The sequence below is a fragment of the Cornus florida genome, unplaced genomic scaffold (assembly GCF_030987335.1).
Source record: "Cornus florida cultivar Cherokee Brave unplaced genomic scaffold, ASM3098733v1 CherokeeBrave_3.0.0_Hap2_Chr03, whole genome shotgun sequence".
NCBI lineage: Eukaryota > Viridiplantae > Streptophyta > Magnoliopsida > Cornales > Cornaceae > Cornus > Cornus florida.
In genome coordinates, this window is record NW_026775573.1 from 23,809,292 (window position 1) to 23,826,432 (window position 17,141).

A 17,141-nucleotide genomic window follows, 5' to 3' on the forward strand; every position below is an offset into this window, starting at 1 on the left:
GAGATATTATGAACAATTAGAGCAGGAGTATTAATTTTTGAGAAAATATCTTTTTTATTTTTTTAGTGTTTGGTTTTAAAATATTTATGAAAGAAAAAAAAATTAAAATTTAACAAAAATAATTTATCCATAAATAATCTTAATCTCGACTTAAATCTTTGCCAAATACCGATAAAATAAAAAAAAAATATATTTTAGCTGAAAAAGAAAAATATTTTTCAAAACAAATAGTTTACGTCGAAACAAACAAGTCGTAATTTCACCATATTTACTTTAAAAATTTACCAATTTTAATGATAAATTTCACTACCATAAACTTCACTATTTTGAATTTTGAAAATTTAAATGAACAATAATTCTAAAGCATATACGGAATACATAAATTAGTAATTTTTTTTTTTAATTTAAACTATACAGTATGGAAATTGATTACTCCTTTTTTTTTGGGTAAGCAAAGTTAATTTATTTTTTCTTTTTAAAATTGCCATTTATACATATACATTTTTATTTATTTTTTATTTATCTAAAATACAACTATTTGTTGGTTGCTAATAAAAAAGATAAGCAATGCGAATTATGAGACACTGATTTTAGCTTCCCTCTGCCTTCCTGTCCATGGCAATATCCACAGCTTTCTCTCACTTCCATTCCCCATTGCTCTCCCCTCTTCTTCCCGCCAAACACCATGAAAATCTCTTCCCCTCTCTCTCCCAGCCAAGCGTGTCTCACCATAAATTCGACCGTTGCGGTTTATTGAACGTTGGTTCCCGCCAAAAACCACTCAATTCGGTAGATTCCGGTGTCAATTTGATTTCAGATCCTCCTCCGACAAGCGGGGAGGACTCTTCTTCAGTCAGCACAGAGCCTATGGTTCCTCCTTACAACGTATTGATCACTGGCTCATCCAAAGGTTCCATCTCTCTCTCTCTCACTCACACACACTCTCTTCATTTTACACTTGAAACTCCGTTTGTTTGCCGAGAGAACTGAGCTGTTGGATAGATTACAGAAACAAATTTCCCGGAATTTTAATAGATTACAGAATTCTGATTCCTATTTTTAATTTTTTTGTTTGGATTTACTTTCTTAGAGTTTCTAATCAACCAATATGGGGATTAGTGTTTGTATGCCTTCATTGCTCTTTTGAGTCTCTAAAAGGTGTTTAATGCAACTCAGATGAAGTTTAAGTTAGTCCACGCATTTCATGTTCTAGGTTTAAATATTTTGGGATATGTGTTTTGTGTTACTGGGTAGTTCTCTAATTTGAGCATTAGACAAAAACTATATATATACAAGCACAGACACAGTGCTTTGGATATGTGTGTTGGGCAATGCAAGATATTAGATATAGGGTTCTTGACAAAGGAACTTAATTTGGCCTGTGTAGTTACCTGCTTCATATTGGATCTGGATATTATACCTCTGTTTGGCAGTTAAGAAAACTGAGGCATCGAGAAAGATAATAAAACTGAATCTGGAGTAATTGAGAAAGAACTTAATGGAAAGTAGTATCTGGATAATTTACAGACACCTTGGGAGTATTTTTGTAATTTGTGAAGAGTTTGGATCGCATCACATCAAAATGTGTCTCGGCTTTAAATAGATGATACATGGACAACTAGTTAAATGGGAAATCATTTGGATGAAAGATCTCCTTAAGTTTGAAATCTATGATTTACTTGTAATTTCTTTTTAAGAATATTAAATTTCAGGCAAACAGAATGATGCAATAGTTCATTATCATCATCATTATCCTTGCCTATATCTCATATGTATGGGGTCGGCCACATGAATTCTCTTTTTCCATTCTTTTTTATTATACACCATGTCTTATCTTAAATTTAATTTTTTAAAAATTGTTTTAATTACTTCATCCAAGTAAGCTTTGGTCGGCATCTTTGTCACTTGCCTTATAAGTAAACAACCCTTCCCCTTTTAACAGGTGCATCATCGGGTCTATGTTAAATATGGCCATACCACCTAAGTCTACTTTCCCTAATTTTATCATTTATAAGCGCTATATCTAATGTTCTCCTCACACGTTCGTTATTTATTTTATCTCTTCTAGTTACTCCTATCATTCAATGTAGCATCCTTAGAATTGTGCAATAGTTTTTATGTTTAGTGGGTGTGAAATTTTCTGTTTTCTCAGGTTATAAATATGAATTATTTAGGATCCGCAATTTCAATTATTTCTTTCCGAAATCCATGAATAACATTATATAGGTTGATTTTGACTTGGACAACAAAGAAAAGTGTAAAAGACTATATTTGGGTGCCCCCTTGGTTTCTTACGCCTCACTATAAGCATTTCTGATCATAACTGTAGGAAGAGTTACGCAATATCATCACCATACAAACTGCATTTTGATTTATGGTGTATCAGAATCTACTTTTCTAGAAACAATTACTTACACTGTGTTGAAGGATTCAAATATTAAAGTTACACCTTCTCTAATAACTTAAGCTTTTAGAGTAGTTGGTTGTCAACATGGTATTAGAGCAGGCAAGATCATGTGTTCAACCCTCACGGCCTCACCATCACCTTGATAATTAAAATTGAAACACGTGTTGGATCAAAAGAAAACCACATGTGAGGGGGCTTGTTGAAGGATTTAAATATTAAAGTTACACCCTGACTAATAGCTTAAGCTTTTAGAGTAGTTAGTTGTCAACACACTGGAAGGTAGTTCAGTCTCTAAACTTGTTTCACTAGTCTACAATTAACTAAAAAATACATGAAAAAGCAATGCTTACTAAATTATGTTAATACATGGTTGTCTCTCCTCTTTTTGTTTGTGTTATATGAACACATATAATATATCTTGCCATTTATTTTTACTTGGTTGTCTTTGCTTTGTCAACTTCATTTACTCCTTTTCTCCCCCTAAATTTAGGAATAGGGTATGCACTAGCTAAAGAGTTTCTAAAAGCAGGTGACAATGTCATGATTTGCTCAAGATCAGGTGAGGACTTACTTCTTGTGTTAATGTTGAATTCTTTTTTATTATAACTTTCATTTTTTATTATGTTAGAATTTTTTGGTTCTATATTGATATATCTCACAAAATCAAAATAATAAATAGATTTACTTATTTGGTTGGACTTTTAACTATTGATGCATAAAATAACCGATTGAGTATTGGTATTTAGACAAGTTTCTGGGCTTATTGGGGGCCATTTCATAGATAGACACGTCAAGTGAGAGTCTAATAGAAGAGTGAGTTCATATGTAAATGCTGAAGAGCCAAGCGTTGGTAAGAATCAATCTGAGTTTAGTGATTTGATCTAATATGTCAAGACATAGATAACGCAATTGTGGAATGGGGTATTTTGTCGTTTACATGATGAAATATGTGGAATGTGTTAGGCACAACATGCTGATTGTAGTTATGGGTTTGGGTTTTCGTATTAATTTAACTTTTGTAGTTTGGGCAAGTCTGCAGGTATATATACATATACATATAAATATTATATAGACAAAGGATAAAAATTTATAAACAGAGCAAGGAGGGCATCCCTCCAAATAACCAACCAACAAAACAAAAACAACAGATCAAGGAAAGGAACCGAGACTTCTCCTACACTCCCTGACTTGAAATAATTAGCAGAAGAAAGCTATACCAGCCAATAACAGAAGTTCCAAAGGAATCACATCTAAGAGCTCATTGTGATTTTCAGACAGAATTTTTTTCTATACAAAAAAGGGCATAGCAAACATCAGGAACAGAGTTGAGAACCTAACAGTATAAACAGCTGATTACAGCCTTGTGTGCCATGTGCATCTAGAGATTAGGGATGTTCTTTAGTCAGAAATAATCAAATGTAGTAGCTCCAAGAAACCGAAACATTAAGCACATATCTGGATCAGAACTATTAGCATAAATCTGTAAACATTACTTTAAAGAGTGACGAAGGCAAATACCAGTTTAGAAGTTGATAAGGATAATACATAACTAATACTACATAACACAATACATGCAGTCAAGTCAGGTAACATAACCTTATATCATTGGTTGATGACACCCATTTATCTAAAGGGGCCACAAGTTACTGGTGGGCTTCAGTGTTTTCTTTTGATAGGCAAGGTTATTAAAATTTTACCCTTTACCATCATGAAAAGAATGATTCTTTTGAAGGCATCACTGAGCAGTGCACGTGCTATGCATAATGTTTTTGAAGAGAGCATCTGAACGCTTGTCCATCCGTCACCGAAGAGATGGATCACAGTATGCTATATTATTATTATATTCTTTGAAGATGTTACATGTCTTTCTAATCAGTTGCAAAAGTTAAGAGGCAGATCAAAGCATGGACAAGCTTTACAAGCTCCATCCTCTCTAGTTAAAAAGTTGTTGGAGCTTTTATGCTGTGTTGTAGAAGAATATGTATTATTTCAAGAAGAGTGTATGTACTTGGAATTGTATGAAAGGTCCTCTTTTCTCCTTGCCAAAAGAATTTAATTCCGAGACAATCATTTACCAAACACGTGTAAAAGTGGAAAACTTGTATCTAATTAATCTAAACACCTAAGATACGTATCTTAATGGTTATTAATTATTAGAAGGTCAACTGAACAAAGATGTTGCTAATTCCAATGCAAGTTGGAGTGGCTGAGACATTCCTCAACCAATGCAGAGGAAAGCAGACAACTGAAAGAATGTCAAGTTTTTGGAGCTGCAAAGAGCATACTAGAGTCTCTGTCAACATTGTTGGAGGATATAAATACTTGAGTTACATCTTCTGATTTTGGTTATTAGGGAGGTGTCAATACACTTCTGTAGTAGCCTACGACTTATAGATTTTGCTTACTGATTCATTAATTACTTTTTCCATTTTTCATTACTACTCTTTTCTCTTTATTATGTTATACGTTGATGTATTTTTTTCCTTTTTTATTTGCATATAATATCATCATGATGTCAGCCGTTTTCCATTTCTTGCTGATTTTATATAGTCATTTCCAAAGTGGCCCATTAAAGATAGATGTTTGTGCTTGAAAAGCTATTCTTAGCTTCTAACCAATAAAATGGCCAGACGTTAGACTTGCTTAACTGATTTTAATACAGCTGAAAGGGTGGAATCTGCTCTCCAGAGCTTAAGAGGGGAATTTGGGGAGCAGCATGTGTGGGTACCTCCTTCATGACTTTTATTTTATTTAAGATGTTGGAGAAGATACTTCTTTCTTTCTTTTCCGTCTTGTTGCTTTGCAGTTTCTTTTGCTGGCATAAGCTGTTATTTCATATTCCTGGTTCTCATTCAGTTACTCTCTCTACAGGGTACCACATGTGATGTTAGAGAGGGGCAGGATGTGAAGAATTTAGTTGCATTTGCACAACAAAACCTGAAGTACATTGATATATGGGTACTTGATTCAGATCCTTTCATTTACTGGATTAAAATGTTTTCTTATGTTGGATATGAGTTACATAGTAACAGTTATCATTCTGAGAGGTACTTTTAATTCTAAATCATTTACTGGATTGGAGTGCCCTCGAGAACATGACTAGTTGAACTTGTTGCTTCAAGACAAACTTAACTTTTACAAGTCCTCTAGTACTTCATTTGTAATTTAGGGTACATAACTTGGTGCGATAATAAAATTCAGGCTACCAAGCAACTTTGACAACGTCCACTTCATGCAAATTACACCGATACTTATGTCTGTACCCTTTCCCACCCCCCTCCCCCGCACCCCGCATTGGTGGGATGGACACTGGGTAATGGTCTGACTGGATATGAAAAATTATGTTGCTGTATCTCATATTACAACTCACGAATATTGCTCTGCCTGAAATATTATGTGATCGACCGTGGCACGTAGAATGTGAGTTTTTTAGATGAGTATACAGAATGAAATACGTTATGTTCATGGGCTAGCATTCACAATATTCGATCAACATAAAGTTTGCCATCTCTACGTTAATTCTCCTTCTACTGGACCCTGCATGTATTCCTTTCTTATTGTATGTGTGGCAATGCTGCGACGGTCTCTTGTCACAGTTTAATTTACACTTAACACTGTTTCAGTGATTTCATTTAGTGTATTCCTGCTTCATATATTACTATAGGTGAAACTTGAAGCTTCATCTGGGTTGAAAATAGATAAATGGTGGGAATTATCTTTAGAAGATACTCTTACCAAAGAGGAGACTCAAATGAGCAAGTAAATTTATTCAGGACTGAAGTTTGACCTGGATATCATTGTGGTGAATGACAGAGCATGGCATCACCCAGTCAGCTGTCTAACTAATGGTCGTCCCTTAAAACCCAGCTGTTGAAACTCCAACTTTTGTTTAGTCACCTACTTTTTTCTTTATAATGTTCATTTTATCAACCCTAAAAATGTTGTCATTTTTTATATTTCAGCTTTAACTTTTGAACCATTGATGTGTTGCAATCCATTGCTACTATTTTACGCCATCTTGACTCTTGAGCTATATGCAGATTAATAATGCAGGGTCAAATGCATATAGTTTTAAACCACTGGCAGAAGCTTCAGATGAAGATCTTATGTGAGCATCCATTATGCTCTCTTTCTTTTCTACTAGCTTTGTTGCATTGTTTGTTTATGCTTTGAGTTCAAATTTCTATACAGAGAAGTTGTCACTACAAATACTCTTGGTTTGATGATATGTTGTCGAGAGGTAATGAGGTTCTCTTAGTTTTTACTTCTTAATGACATTTGTCAGGTCTATGCTAATGCATGGTTGTCAACTTGTCATACAGGCAATAAAAATGATGCTGAAGCAGCCTCGAGGTGGTCATATTTTCAATACTGACGGAGCTGGTTCAGATGGAAGACCAACCCCCAGGTATGCTTTGTTTATCTTGGGTATTACTACACTCATAAACTGCTCAAATGTCAGGTTTTCACATGAAGGATTCTTGGAAAGACTGCAAAAATGATAAAATGAGGCCATGCTGGGAAACTAGCACCCATGAGGGGACGAGCCTACGTAGTGATATGTTTTGTTTCTTGGGAGATCTTTTGTGATGCAATCTATCCTGACCTAATGGCATTTGTCATCTTATTTTACATGGACTCCTCAAAAAATGAGTGAATTACCAATGTTGGACACAGGACACCTAGACATGGGTATGGTATATGTGTCCAACACATATGGTTGGACATGCACCTACATGCATATCCAATAATTCAAATTTATTAAATAATTATACGTAATTTTTTATTCCTTTTGCTTCAAAACAAGTGAAAACATTATAATACCCTACAAAACAAAAGAATAATCTTAAGATAATATGGATTTAGCTGTATCCATGTGTCTTTGGGTTTGAGAATTTGGTAAAACTGAGGCTTAGACACATATTAGCATCACTAATATGAACTGCTTCTCCATGCCCTTGTTATAAAACTTCCAATTGATATGCTAATTATTTTATCCGGACTCAGGTAAGTGTATCAGATGCGTGTTTATGTCTAGTTTTCCTTTCAACGTTTCAATAAAATTGTGGTTGGTTGTTTATTTACATCTCCTCCCTCTGCTGTGAATGCATCCCAACAGGTTCCTTTGTCGAACTCAACGTCATGGGATTTGTACACCCTTCTTGTCGAAGGCTCCATATACCTTTACAATTTTTTCTAAATGGAAGATCCAACAAATACACAATTGCCTTATTGTCCAACTTCCCTTTGGATGGTTCAGGCAGGTGAACATAACAGACACAAGACGGGATGCCGTATTATACATTTAAATATATTATATTTTTAAAATATTGTAATGTCATGTTTAATTTTGTTGTTTAATAATATAATCAATTATAACTCAAATTAAGTGGGATGTGATAAAACAAAGGGGTTCCCTGCTATTTAAATACACTGTATGCTATGCTCTTTTTATTTATTTATTTATTTATTTTTATTTTTATTTTGAGTGAAATAAATACAGTTTTTTCTTCTTCATCAATCATGCCATGTGAAGGATTGGGGCGTCTGAATTGGGTTCATGTGTCAGACACATATCTTGTAACAATACTTATGTCCTGTCTTGTCGACATGGGTACGTGAAGGGAAATAGGAGTCTATGTAACACAGTACGCTAATCATTCATTTGTATAGTTTGTCTGTCTTAAACTCTTAAACAAAGTCTAGCATGTGATTCCATAAATACTCGCATTTATGAACAATTTAAAAGAAAGCTCTAATTTTTTAGTACATGTATTTAGAAGTTCTCATATAGATTTTCCGCTTGTATTAATTAAATGCTTCGTTTGGTTTTCTCGGAAATAGTATGAGGAGAGAGAAGATGCTAAAAAAATAATTTTCGTTAGTTTGGTTGGTTGGTTGCACTGCCACTATCACTATTAAGATGTTGCCAGCACTACTTTGCTACTTGCCGGTCCAGCATGATGAATGTCAAGAATTTTATAATCTGTGAGCAAGTGAATCGTGAACTATCAATAACATCGCTTTCACCATCTTTGTTTTTTCTTCTTTGGTTTTTTTGTTTTTATTTTTTTATTGAAAAGGTATTGTACATTCTGGGAATATGAATAGTGCTTTTAATTCGTTAAATTCCAGTTCTTAGGGTCATATATATGGTTGATGGTGTTCGTTATTTCTGTTAGATTTGCAGCATATGGGGCGACTAAGCGCAGTGTGGTGCATTTAACGAAGTCATTACAGGTATGCCCTGTTTGACTTTTTGTTTTGTTTGAGCATACTTTTATATAACTCATAACATACGCTCCTTATTCATGTGCCATTGAACTTATAGTTTCAGGTGGTTTGAATTTTCTGAAATATTCTTTTATTTAGGATTTCTACTTCCAACCAACACCTAGGAAGTAAATACATTATCATTTCTTAAGCATTTTATTACAAAAATGCTGTAGACGCATGCATCTAAGTTTTGTACAGTGACTAGTGGGTTGAACAAAGATAAATAGCAGAACACGCTCATGCTAATGCCTTCAATAATCATTGTTATTATCATAGTTTTGTACAGAGACTAGTGGGTTGAGCAAAGATATAGCAGAACACACTCATGCTAATGCCTTCAAAAATATATATTTTTTTCTTACTTATCAAAAAAAATATATATATATTTTAATATTTATTTTAACTGTTTCGAGCACTGGGGAGAACCCATTATCATTCCGTGTGGAAATGAAGGAAGAAGGAAGGTGAACATGAATGCTAAAAACCGGTTCATGGGGACCTAAATAATTATGGTTAAAGAGCGAGGAATGGGCTGTTGGATGTACATTGTTCTGCCACTCCATTCTATGCTCCTTATAATTCACATCAAAAAGGTATTAATCTAGTAGTTCCTATTTAGTAATTGGTTCATTGTTGATGTTAGATATTGTACATATAATAGATACACAGAGGGGGAATACATACACAACATTCACTTTTACCTTTCTCTTATATATATTTTCTTCTACTCTGCTCTCAAATGTTAGAATACCCCCTTTTCAATCTCTACTTGATATCAAAGTAAAATGTTGGAGCTAAGCAAGGATCAGCATCCTTCGGGGCTACTCACCTTTAGTTTTACTTTGCAGTAAATGGTGTTCTAGAATATTGAATACTTTAAACTTACACTTCTCACATGGGAAGCCTGCTAATGCCGCTAGGCTACAAGGCCTCTAGCAATCTCAGTCTATGTTACCATATTTTTTTTTTTTTTTTTCATATTTCTCCCCACTTCTATTCTCTTTTCATTCTACAAAACCAAGTCTTTGTCTGTGTTGTTTTACTACTGCACAGTCATTGTTCAGGATCATTTTGTGTGCATGCTGTATCACCACAGATTTGCCCATCAATTTTTTTAAAAATAAAATTGTCTAAATATGTGCTTATGATTTTTCTACAGGCAGAAATGCGGATGCAAGACGTTAAAAATGTCGTGGTGCATAACCTATCGGTAGGTTTGGTGTATTTATTTATGCATTCTTGATATAATGAATCTGGGACTTCTGGTTTTATGTCATCCTGTGCAATTTTTGAACATTCTAATTTTATTTTCTCATGCACTTTGGTCCATGATACCATTGTTATATTCTATGGATCACACATTAAGCCATTAACATAATTGTTTTCGATGACAATGAAAATTGTCTGATTGATGGCTTAGCAAATACTGTTCGGTCACTAATTTAGGATTTTTTGGCCAGTTAATTGGCACCGTTTTTGTTTTTGGACGGGGAGAGGGAAGGCATTGTGATGTTGCAATTGCAACCAATCAACTTGTCCCTTCTTAAGCATGGGGTGGCCTAGGAGATGCATCGTTGATATAGAACATGTACTTTTATAATACACAGTTAATTATAAGAGCTTTAGATATTCAAATTACATTTTTGGTACTTGTAGATAGTATTAGGTATAGAGAACAATACATCAAAATTGCTGAACCCTTACATGTCTAACTCTTCTATTCATTGGAAAAAGAAAAAATGATAAGAAGATTGTTTAATAGATGTAATGCAAGAATTTCAATCCATACTTTTGTTTTAAAAAATTCATACCCATGGGATGTGGGAAATTAGAGCAACAAAAAATAGTTACTGATTTTGCTCACTTGCAACACTAATGAATTAAGTTTCAAATGAGTGTATGTTCATACGATTTATTGTCCTCTATGATTGTACCTTGTCTACTAGGGTTATTGGATGTGAAGGGGTGGGACCAAAGAATCCAACTAATTATTCTTGTCTTGTCTAACTTTGAGCTGTAATTACCAGGAAAGGATGATATGACTTTAAACCTTCTCATCCGAGGAAAAAAAAAAACAGAAAAAAAAAACTAAGAATTTTCCACGAGAAATGTACAGATCAACTTAACAGAGCCTTTAGTTCAGCTGCTTTGGTCCTGTTACCAGATTGTGTGCTCTGCTGTATTAAGGTCGCAATTTTTATCAACCTAGATACTTACATGTCTTTCCTCTTTGCCTCAACACTAGTCTCTCATCTAAAGCTCATCAAGGAAGTGCAGCGATGCTTTCATCCACTTATGAAGAACACCGAGAAAGAAGTATAATAATTTAAGGATGTTAGTTTCCCTCATGCTTGTTAGAATATTCAATAAGAGCAATGACGCTTGCTGATTTTGCAGAATAATTTTTATTGCTCTCCAAACCAGCTTAATTGGTAATCCTTCATCTTGTCTCCAGTTGGTGATACAAATGTATGAAATAGTGAATGTTTAACTTCCTTTGTAGACAATTTTTTTGTGCTCATTTAATTATTTTACTATGTATTTTTTTTTTGTATATTTATTTGTTAGTAAAAGTTCATTGAAGCACGCTAAAGAGGGGAGTGCATCCCAATTATACTATGTTTTATGGCAAATGCATTAAATATTAGATTGTCTAAAGTCTTTTGATCACCATTTTACTTGGTGCTCAAGATTTTTGTGTTTTTATATATCGGTGTCTTGTCCACAAAGAGGATTGATTGGGTAATGGGAAACAATTGTTCATTCACATTTGGAGGAAAAAAAAGGTGACTAGGACAAAATATGAAAGATAGAATTGAAGTTGGGTGATCAAGGGTGAGCAGGCAGAGGGTGCAGAAGATTGAGGAACGAGAACTGAACAACTTTAGTTTGCACACATCCCAGTGTCTAGATCTTTTTGGTCAATATAAGTGGCATTTTTCTGTTACTAATTACCTGGTAATTGATTATTCTTCAGTCAAACATAGTTGATACTCAAGTACCACCTTATGAGTTCATTCAAATTGGTTTGATTCTTAACACCAGTTATATACTACCACACATATTCTTTTATGCACTTGTTATGTACGCAAGATTGTGTATAAATCAATTTGTGGTAGTGGGGTTACTAAAATGTGTGCTACAACCACCTTGGATTGTCCAATATTTCCTGTCATTTTCATGCCGTATGTTTCCTCATTTTTGCTTGTTTGTTTCATGTTCCCATTCTTTGTGGTCAGCAGCCAGGAATGGTCACAACTGATCTTCTCATGTCTGGTGCTACCACGAAGCAGGTAGAATTTGTGTCACATGTTTTTCTCAATCTGTGTTCTTCAAGTCTCTGATCAGGAAAGTAAAACATTTTTATTTGTTGCAGGCTAAGTTTTTCATTAATGTTTTGGCAGAAACGGCCGAAGTGGTAAGATTTTGTTTATCTACCTAGACTACCTGAAAGTTGAAGTAGTGATATTTCAGTTCTCTCTTAAGTGCCTTGTATTTATGAGTATTAGATGATTGGTGCATTCTGAAGCCACTTAACCTCCCTTTCGAATTAACATCTGATTTGGTCATCCATAATAACAGCTTTAATGTTCAGTAGAAAAGATCATGTGGTTAAATTTAGCAGTTACAGGTACAGAGACGAACTGTTTCTTTTCAATATCCTAGACTAGATAGATTGCTGGTTTATATTTGTGAGAGATGCTTACAAACAGAATGGAAGAAAAACAAAGATATAATTTTGAAGACCATACCGAAATATGATCAGTAGGGTTTTTCCCTGAAAATTGACCTATTTTGCAATTACAAACTATTACTTTAAAAGAGGGACTAGAGACATGTATGTATGTTTTAGTACACCATTTAAAGATATTATAATTTCTGTTGCATTTCTGTCTCTCCGGGCCTTCTGCCCTGTGTGTGTGCAGGTTGCTGAGTACCTTGTCCCAAGCATCAGATCCATCCTTACCAATGGAACAACAAAGCCCACTTACATTCGTTTCCTTACCGGGTTGAAAGCTTACTCGCAGATTTTCTCAGTTAAGTACTGCAAAATGCTTCTGTTATTTTAATTGTGTTCATTTACTTCACTCGACGTAAGTATATTTAAATTATACATATATTTTTTGGTTTTGAAAAGGGGGTAGTTAACAAAACCAGCAGTTTCTAATCCTTTATTTGTTCTTATCATTTAGAGACTTGCTTTTGGTGCAAGAAGGAATAGATATCTCCTTGAAGAATGATGAGGATTGGAGGTCAAATGTGCTTATATAACAAGTTTTTCATTAAGATTTGCTGATTTATTTGTTGTTGTGAATTTTCCATAAATTTTTAATCATTTGTATTAAAAAAAAAAAAAACTAATTTGTTTCTTTTTGTTCATATCCATCTTTCATTGATTGTCTTGGTTGATTAGTAATATGTTAATTCAATGAATGAGGATGCCAGTTTACGGTAAAATTGCCCTCTTTTTAAATTTAATGTAGGTTATATATGCTTACGGGCCTTTTCCAAGTTCCAACAAACTCGGTCATCTTGTGCTAAATGTAGGGCTGCAACTTGGGCGGGCTAATCTAGCCCAACCCAAGTCCAATCCGAAAATTTGAAATTTGGACTTTAAGTTTACAAATCAGGTTCATGTTCGGGTTGGGTTTTGTCAAAATCCAGACATATTCGGATTGTGCTCGGGCTCAACCCGAACCCAACCCAAAAAGTAAAAAAAATAAAAAATTTCTTTCTCCTCTCTCTTCTTTCTCTCTCTCTCTCTCTCTCTTCTTTCTCTTTCTCTCTCTACCGCCATCCTCATACATTCAAGTTAGCAGTTGCAGAGAGGGAGGCAAGCTTGAGAGTTGAGAGATAGTGGTTGAAGCTTGCAAACGGCGAACCCAATCTGGAACAGTGGGTGATGGAAACTGAAAGATTTGGATTTTGATTTTTTGAACAATCTAAAATGGTTGAGAGTTGAAAGACAGCAAAGGCGAACCTGATCTGGAGCAGCAAGCGATGGAAATTGAAAGATCTGGGTTTTGATTTTTTGAACAATTTGAAATGATATGACGATATGGGTTTTGAACTTTTGATTGTTGCAGACAGATAGATGAAACTGAAATATATGGGTTTTGAAGTTCTGATTAATATATATATATATATATATATAATTTATTTTTAATAATAATATAATTAAATATATATAATATATATATATAAATTTCAAAAAAAAAAAAAAAAAATTTTAACCCGTCAACCCGACCCAATCCGTTCAAAAATATTCGGGCTAGGTTATAATCATAACCCATATTGAGTACAATTCGGGTTGGTTCAACCCAATTCGATTCGGGTTGAGGTTGGGTTGGGATTGGGCTGGGTTATGCCAACCCAACTTACAGCCCTAGCTAAATGCACATATATTACATTACAAACTATTTTTATTTTTATTTTTTTTCCTTTATCTTGGCAAAAAAAATATATTAATATTAAACAAGAGCATTACAAGCAGCGAAAACTTCCAACATGACATCCTACCAGAGATTCAGAACAAGCAACGACTAAATTCTCTTTGCCTGGTGATGATTTACTTCATTTTTAAACATATGCACTTGACCTTTTATATATTTTTTAAAAAAATATAAACGATTAAAGTGTCTCTATTTTCATTAATGTTTGTTTATTTCATTTGTGAAATTAAAAAGGATAATGTCATTTTTTATTTTTTTAAGAGTGAAGCACAACTATTGAAAAGTGTGGTGCCAATATCATTTTCTTTCTTTTTGCACATACTAAAATTATATACTTTCTCTATTCCAAAATAGTTAAGTATTTTGAAAATTGTGACTCAGTTGGAATCTTGAAAATTGCAACTCAACCTACTTATTTTGGGATGGAAGAAGTATGTATATATATATATATATATATATATATATATATAAGGTAAACTTGTAAACCATTGATGGAACTTTTATTATGTTCTGCACACATCTTATATTATACATTTGGATCCTAAATTCCACTTAAAAACCCCCAAACATGGCAGTATGCAATGTATGATGAGAAGAATGATGATGAACTTCAGTGGCACCATCCGTGACCACCCTTCTTCTTGTGCAACCCGTGGATGACAGAGAGAGAGAGAGAGAGATTTGGAACTTGTGCTCCCAAAACGACAGGATCTCGTATTAGCTTTGGTCGGTAACATCACTGTGCAGTAGCTAACATGTCTACAGGCCTTTGTCACTTTGTTGAAGCAGACTGATATGAAAAGGATGTGCTCATCTTTTGGAAGATAGCATTGCTCTACTTTTCACTCTCTCACCACCCGTGAAATATTGTGGGCCTCTTCTCCTATGTATGCAATCAATCATTCAACGTTTGCGATGTGTGGTCGGTCAGGAAAATTACACATATACCTAATTGTGTGTGTATGTGTTTTTTTTCTTTTTTAAAATTAATTGCACGAACATCCTTGAAGTATTGATCAATGTCATTCAGATCGGGGTGGAGAAAGAGGAATGCCACAGAGAGGGAGCCGGTGTGTAAACAAAAAGTAACCACAAAAAAAAGAAAAAAAAAAAAGAGGAGGGTTAAGAGATTTAGGTAAAGCGAGATGAAGGGTATTTTTGTCTATTAAAAGGGATATTTTGTGAATTAATTGAATAAAATAATTAGGGCAAATATGTCATTTGGTTTTTTAAATAATGACACCCCATATTTGCCCTAATTATTTAATTCAATTAATTCACAAAATATCACCATTTTTAATTGACAAAACTAGCCTTCCCCTCTCTTTACCTAAATCTCTTAACCCTCCTTTTTTTTTTGGTTGCTTTTTGTTTACACACCGGCTCCCTCTCTCTCGCATTCTCCTTTCTCCATTGTTAATCTTCTCTCTCTTTTCCGGTAACTCATCCCCAATACATGCTTCTGATATGCCGGCAACCACTCCATCTCCTATTTCCTCTCTTACTTCCACTCTGATCATTCCACTGGCATCACCCAAAATGGTCCAAAGGCATCATCTTTTGCTCCAACATTACCACTTGCTTCTTGTCGCTACAAAGCCCTAATTTTTAGGTGACGTGATTGCGACCAATGACGCCAAGGATGTCGGCAGCATCTTGCGCGTAACACAGATAGACACTCCTAAAATAGACGAAAATTTGTCCGTAGTTAGGCGGAGATGAATGACATGGTTTGAATGGGCCGTGGAGCGAGCACTAGAAAGTAACAAAACTGGTGGCTGGAAAATCGGCGGTGGGATTTCCTGATTAGGTGAGCACATTTGCGGTGGATGTGTGAGGCATCCTCACATGAGTGTTGTAGGAGAGACCGATCCAATACTAAAATGTTATTCCCCAAACATGGCTCTTTCGTACCTTTACTTTACTACTGCTTCGACAAGTTCACATGGGTTGGGCTGAAAGCCCAATTGAGAGGGGGTGGCTAGTGCAAGTCCCCAAAATTTGGGGGAAAACATGGTGGCGTGGTGATGTTGGGTTTATTTTTTTCTGTTGTGGTGGTGTTTAAGTTTGCCGTGGGTGTTTTCAATTTTTTTTTTTACTATTGTGGTGGTGGTGGTAATGTTGTTTGAGTGTAGTTGTGGTGGTGTCTAAGTTATCTGGGTGTTTCAATTTTATTTTCTCTCTTTTGTGGTGATGGTGTTGTTTTGGTGTGGTGTAGGTGGCGGTGGTGGTTCTGGTGTAGTGGTGGTGGTGGTTCTATTGTGGTGGCGTAAATAGCATTAAAGATAGAAAGATTAATGCAATTGTCCAAATAATGAGTCAATTAGTTAGAAAGGGCATTCAAGATTTAAAAGTAATTGTTGACTTGTCAAAGGGCATTTAAGTCTTTTTGTAGATCGGAAGGGGTGTGGATGAAAGATTTTAAAAGCTTAGAGGGTGTTATTGTATAAAAAATGTTGATCAGTCACTGAGTGACATTAACCAACACCTTAGGGGTGTCAATGCAATTAACCCTTTTCTTTAAATATCAGTGTCAAATTCTTGTATAAGGCAAAAATATATGAATTTGTACCTGACAGCATTGGGACAAGAGTCATACAAGGATAGGCGTCGAGACTCCAATGGAGTGTATATAATATCTTAAAAAAATGCTTCTTAAATGATTTGTCAAATCTTTTTGCATAGCGAAAAAGTAGTGATGTAGTTGAGGACCACAACGGAAAAGAAAAAATCTCTGATCAAATAAATCAATTTAATTATCATTACTCTAACATTTTTTCATTCTTTAACTCTTGACTCTCATTTTAGGGAATGATTATGTATTCTCACAAGTTTTAGTCTGAGTTTTTTGCAAGTAGTCTTCTAATAATTTTGGAACGTAAAAAATCTGAGTAATTTCAGCATAGAAAGTAAAGTAGATCACATTAAAAATGTCATGACATAGAGAAGCGGTCCACTTCTTTTTTGGTATAATATTTCAGTATATGAAGTGTTCAATTCTTTTT

General features: G+C 34.6%; 1 protein-coding gene across 5 annotated transcripts; it reads left to right on the top strand.

Annotated features, from left to right (window-relative positions):
• The first annotated feature begins 567 nt into the window (after positions 1-567).
• Positions 568-13,063, top strand: LOC132299958 (chlorophyll(ide) b reductase NOL, chloroplastic). Of its 5 annotated transcripts, none has more exons than XM_059796860.1 (14): positions 569-910; positions 2,898-2,966; positions 5,070-5,131; positions 5,279-5,365; positions 6,448-6,515; positions 6,599-6,647; positions 6,730-6,815; positions 7,527-7,667; positions 8,590-8,647; positions 9,843-9,893; positions 11,923-11,976; positions 12,060-12,101; positions 12,610-12,720; positions 12,877-13,063. In XM_059796860.1, exons 1-14 carry the CDS (start codon positions 616-618, stop codon positions 12,922-12,924), a joined length of 1,221 nt encoding a protein of 406 aa, XP_059652843.1. In that variant the 5' UTR covers positions 569-615; the 3' UTR covers positions 12,925-13,063. The 5 variants fall into 5 exon arrangements, with proteins under 5 accessions (XP_059652845.1, XP_059652843.1, XP_059652844.1 ...); XM_059796861.1 differs by having other exon boundaries at positions 570-910; positions 11,926-11,976; XM_059796862.1 differs by lacking the exon at positions 2,898-2,966 and having other exon boundaries at positions 568-910.
• Positions 13,064-17,141: the final 4,078 nt, after the last annotated feature.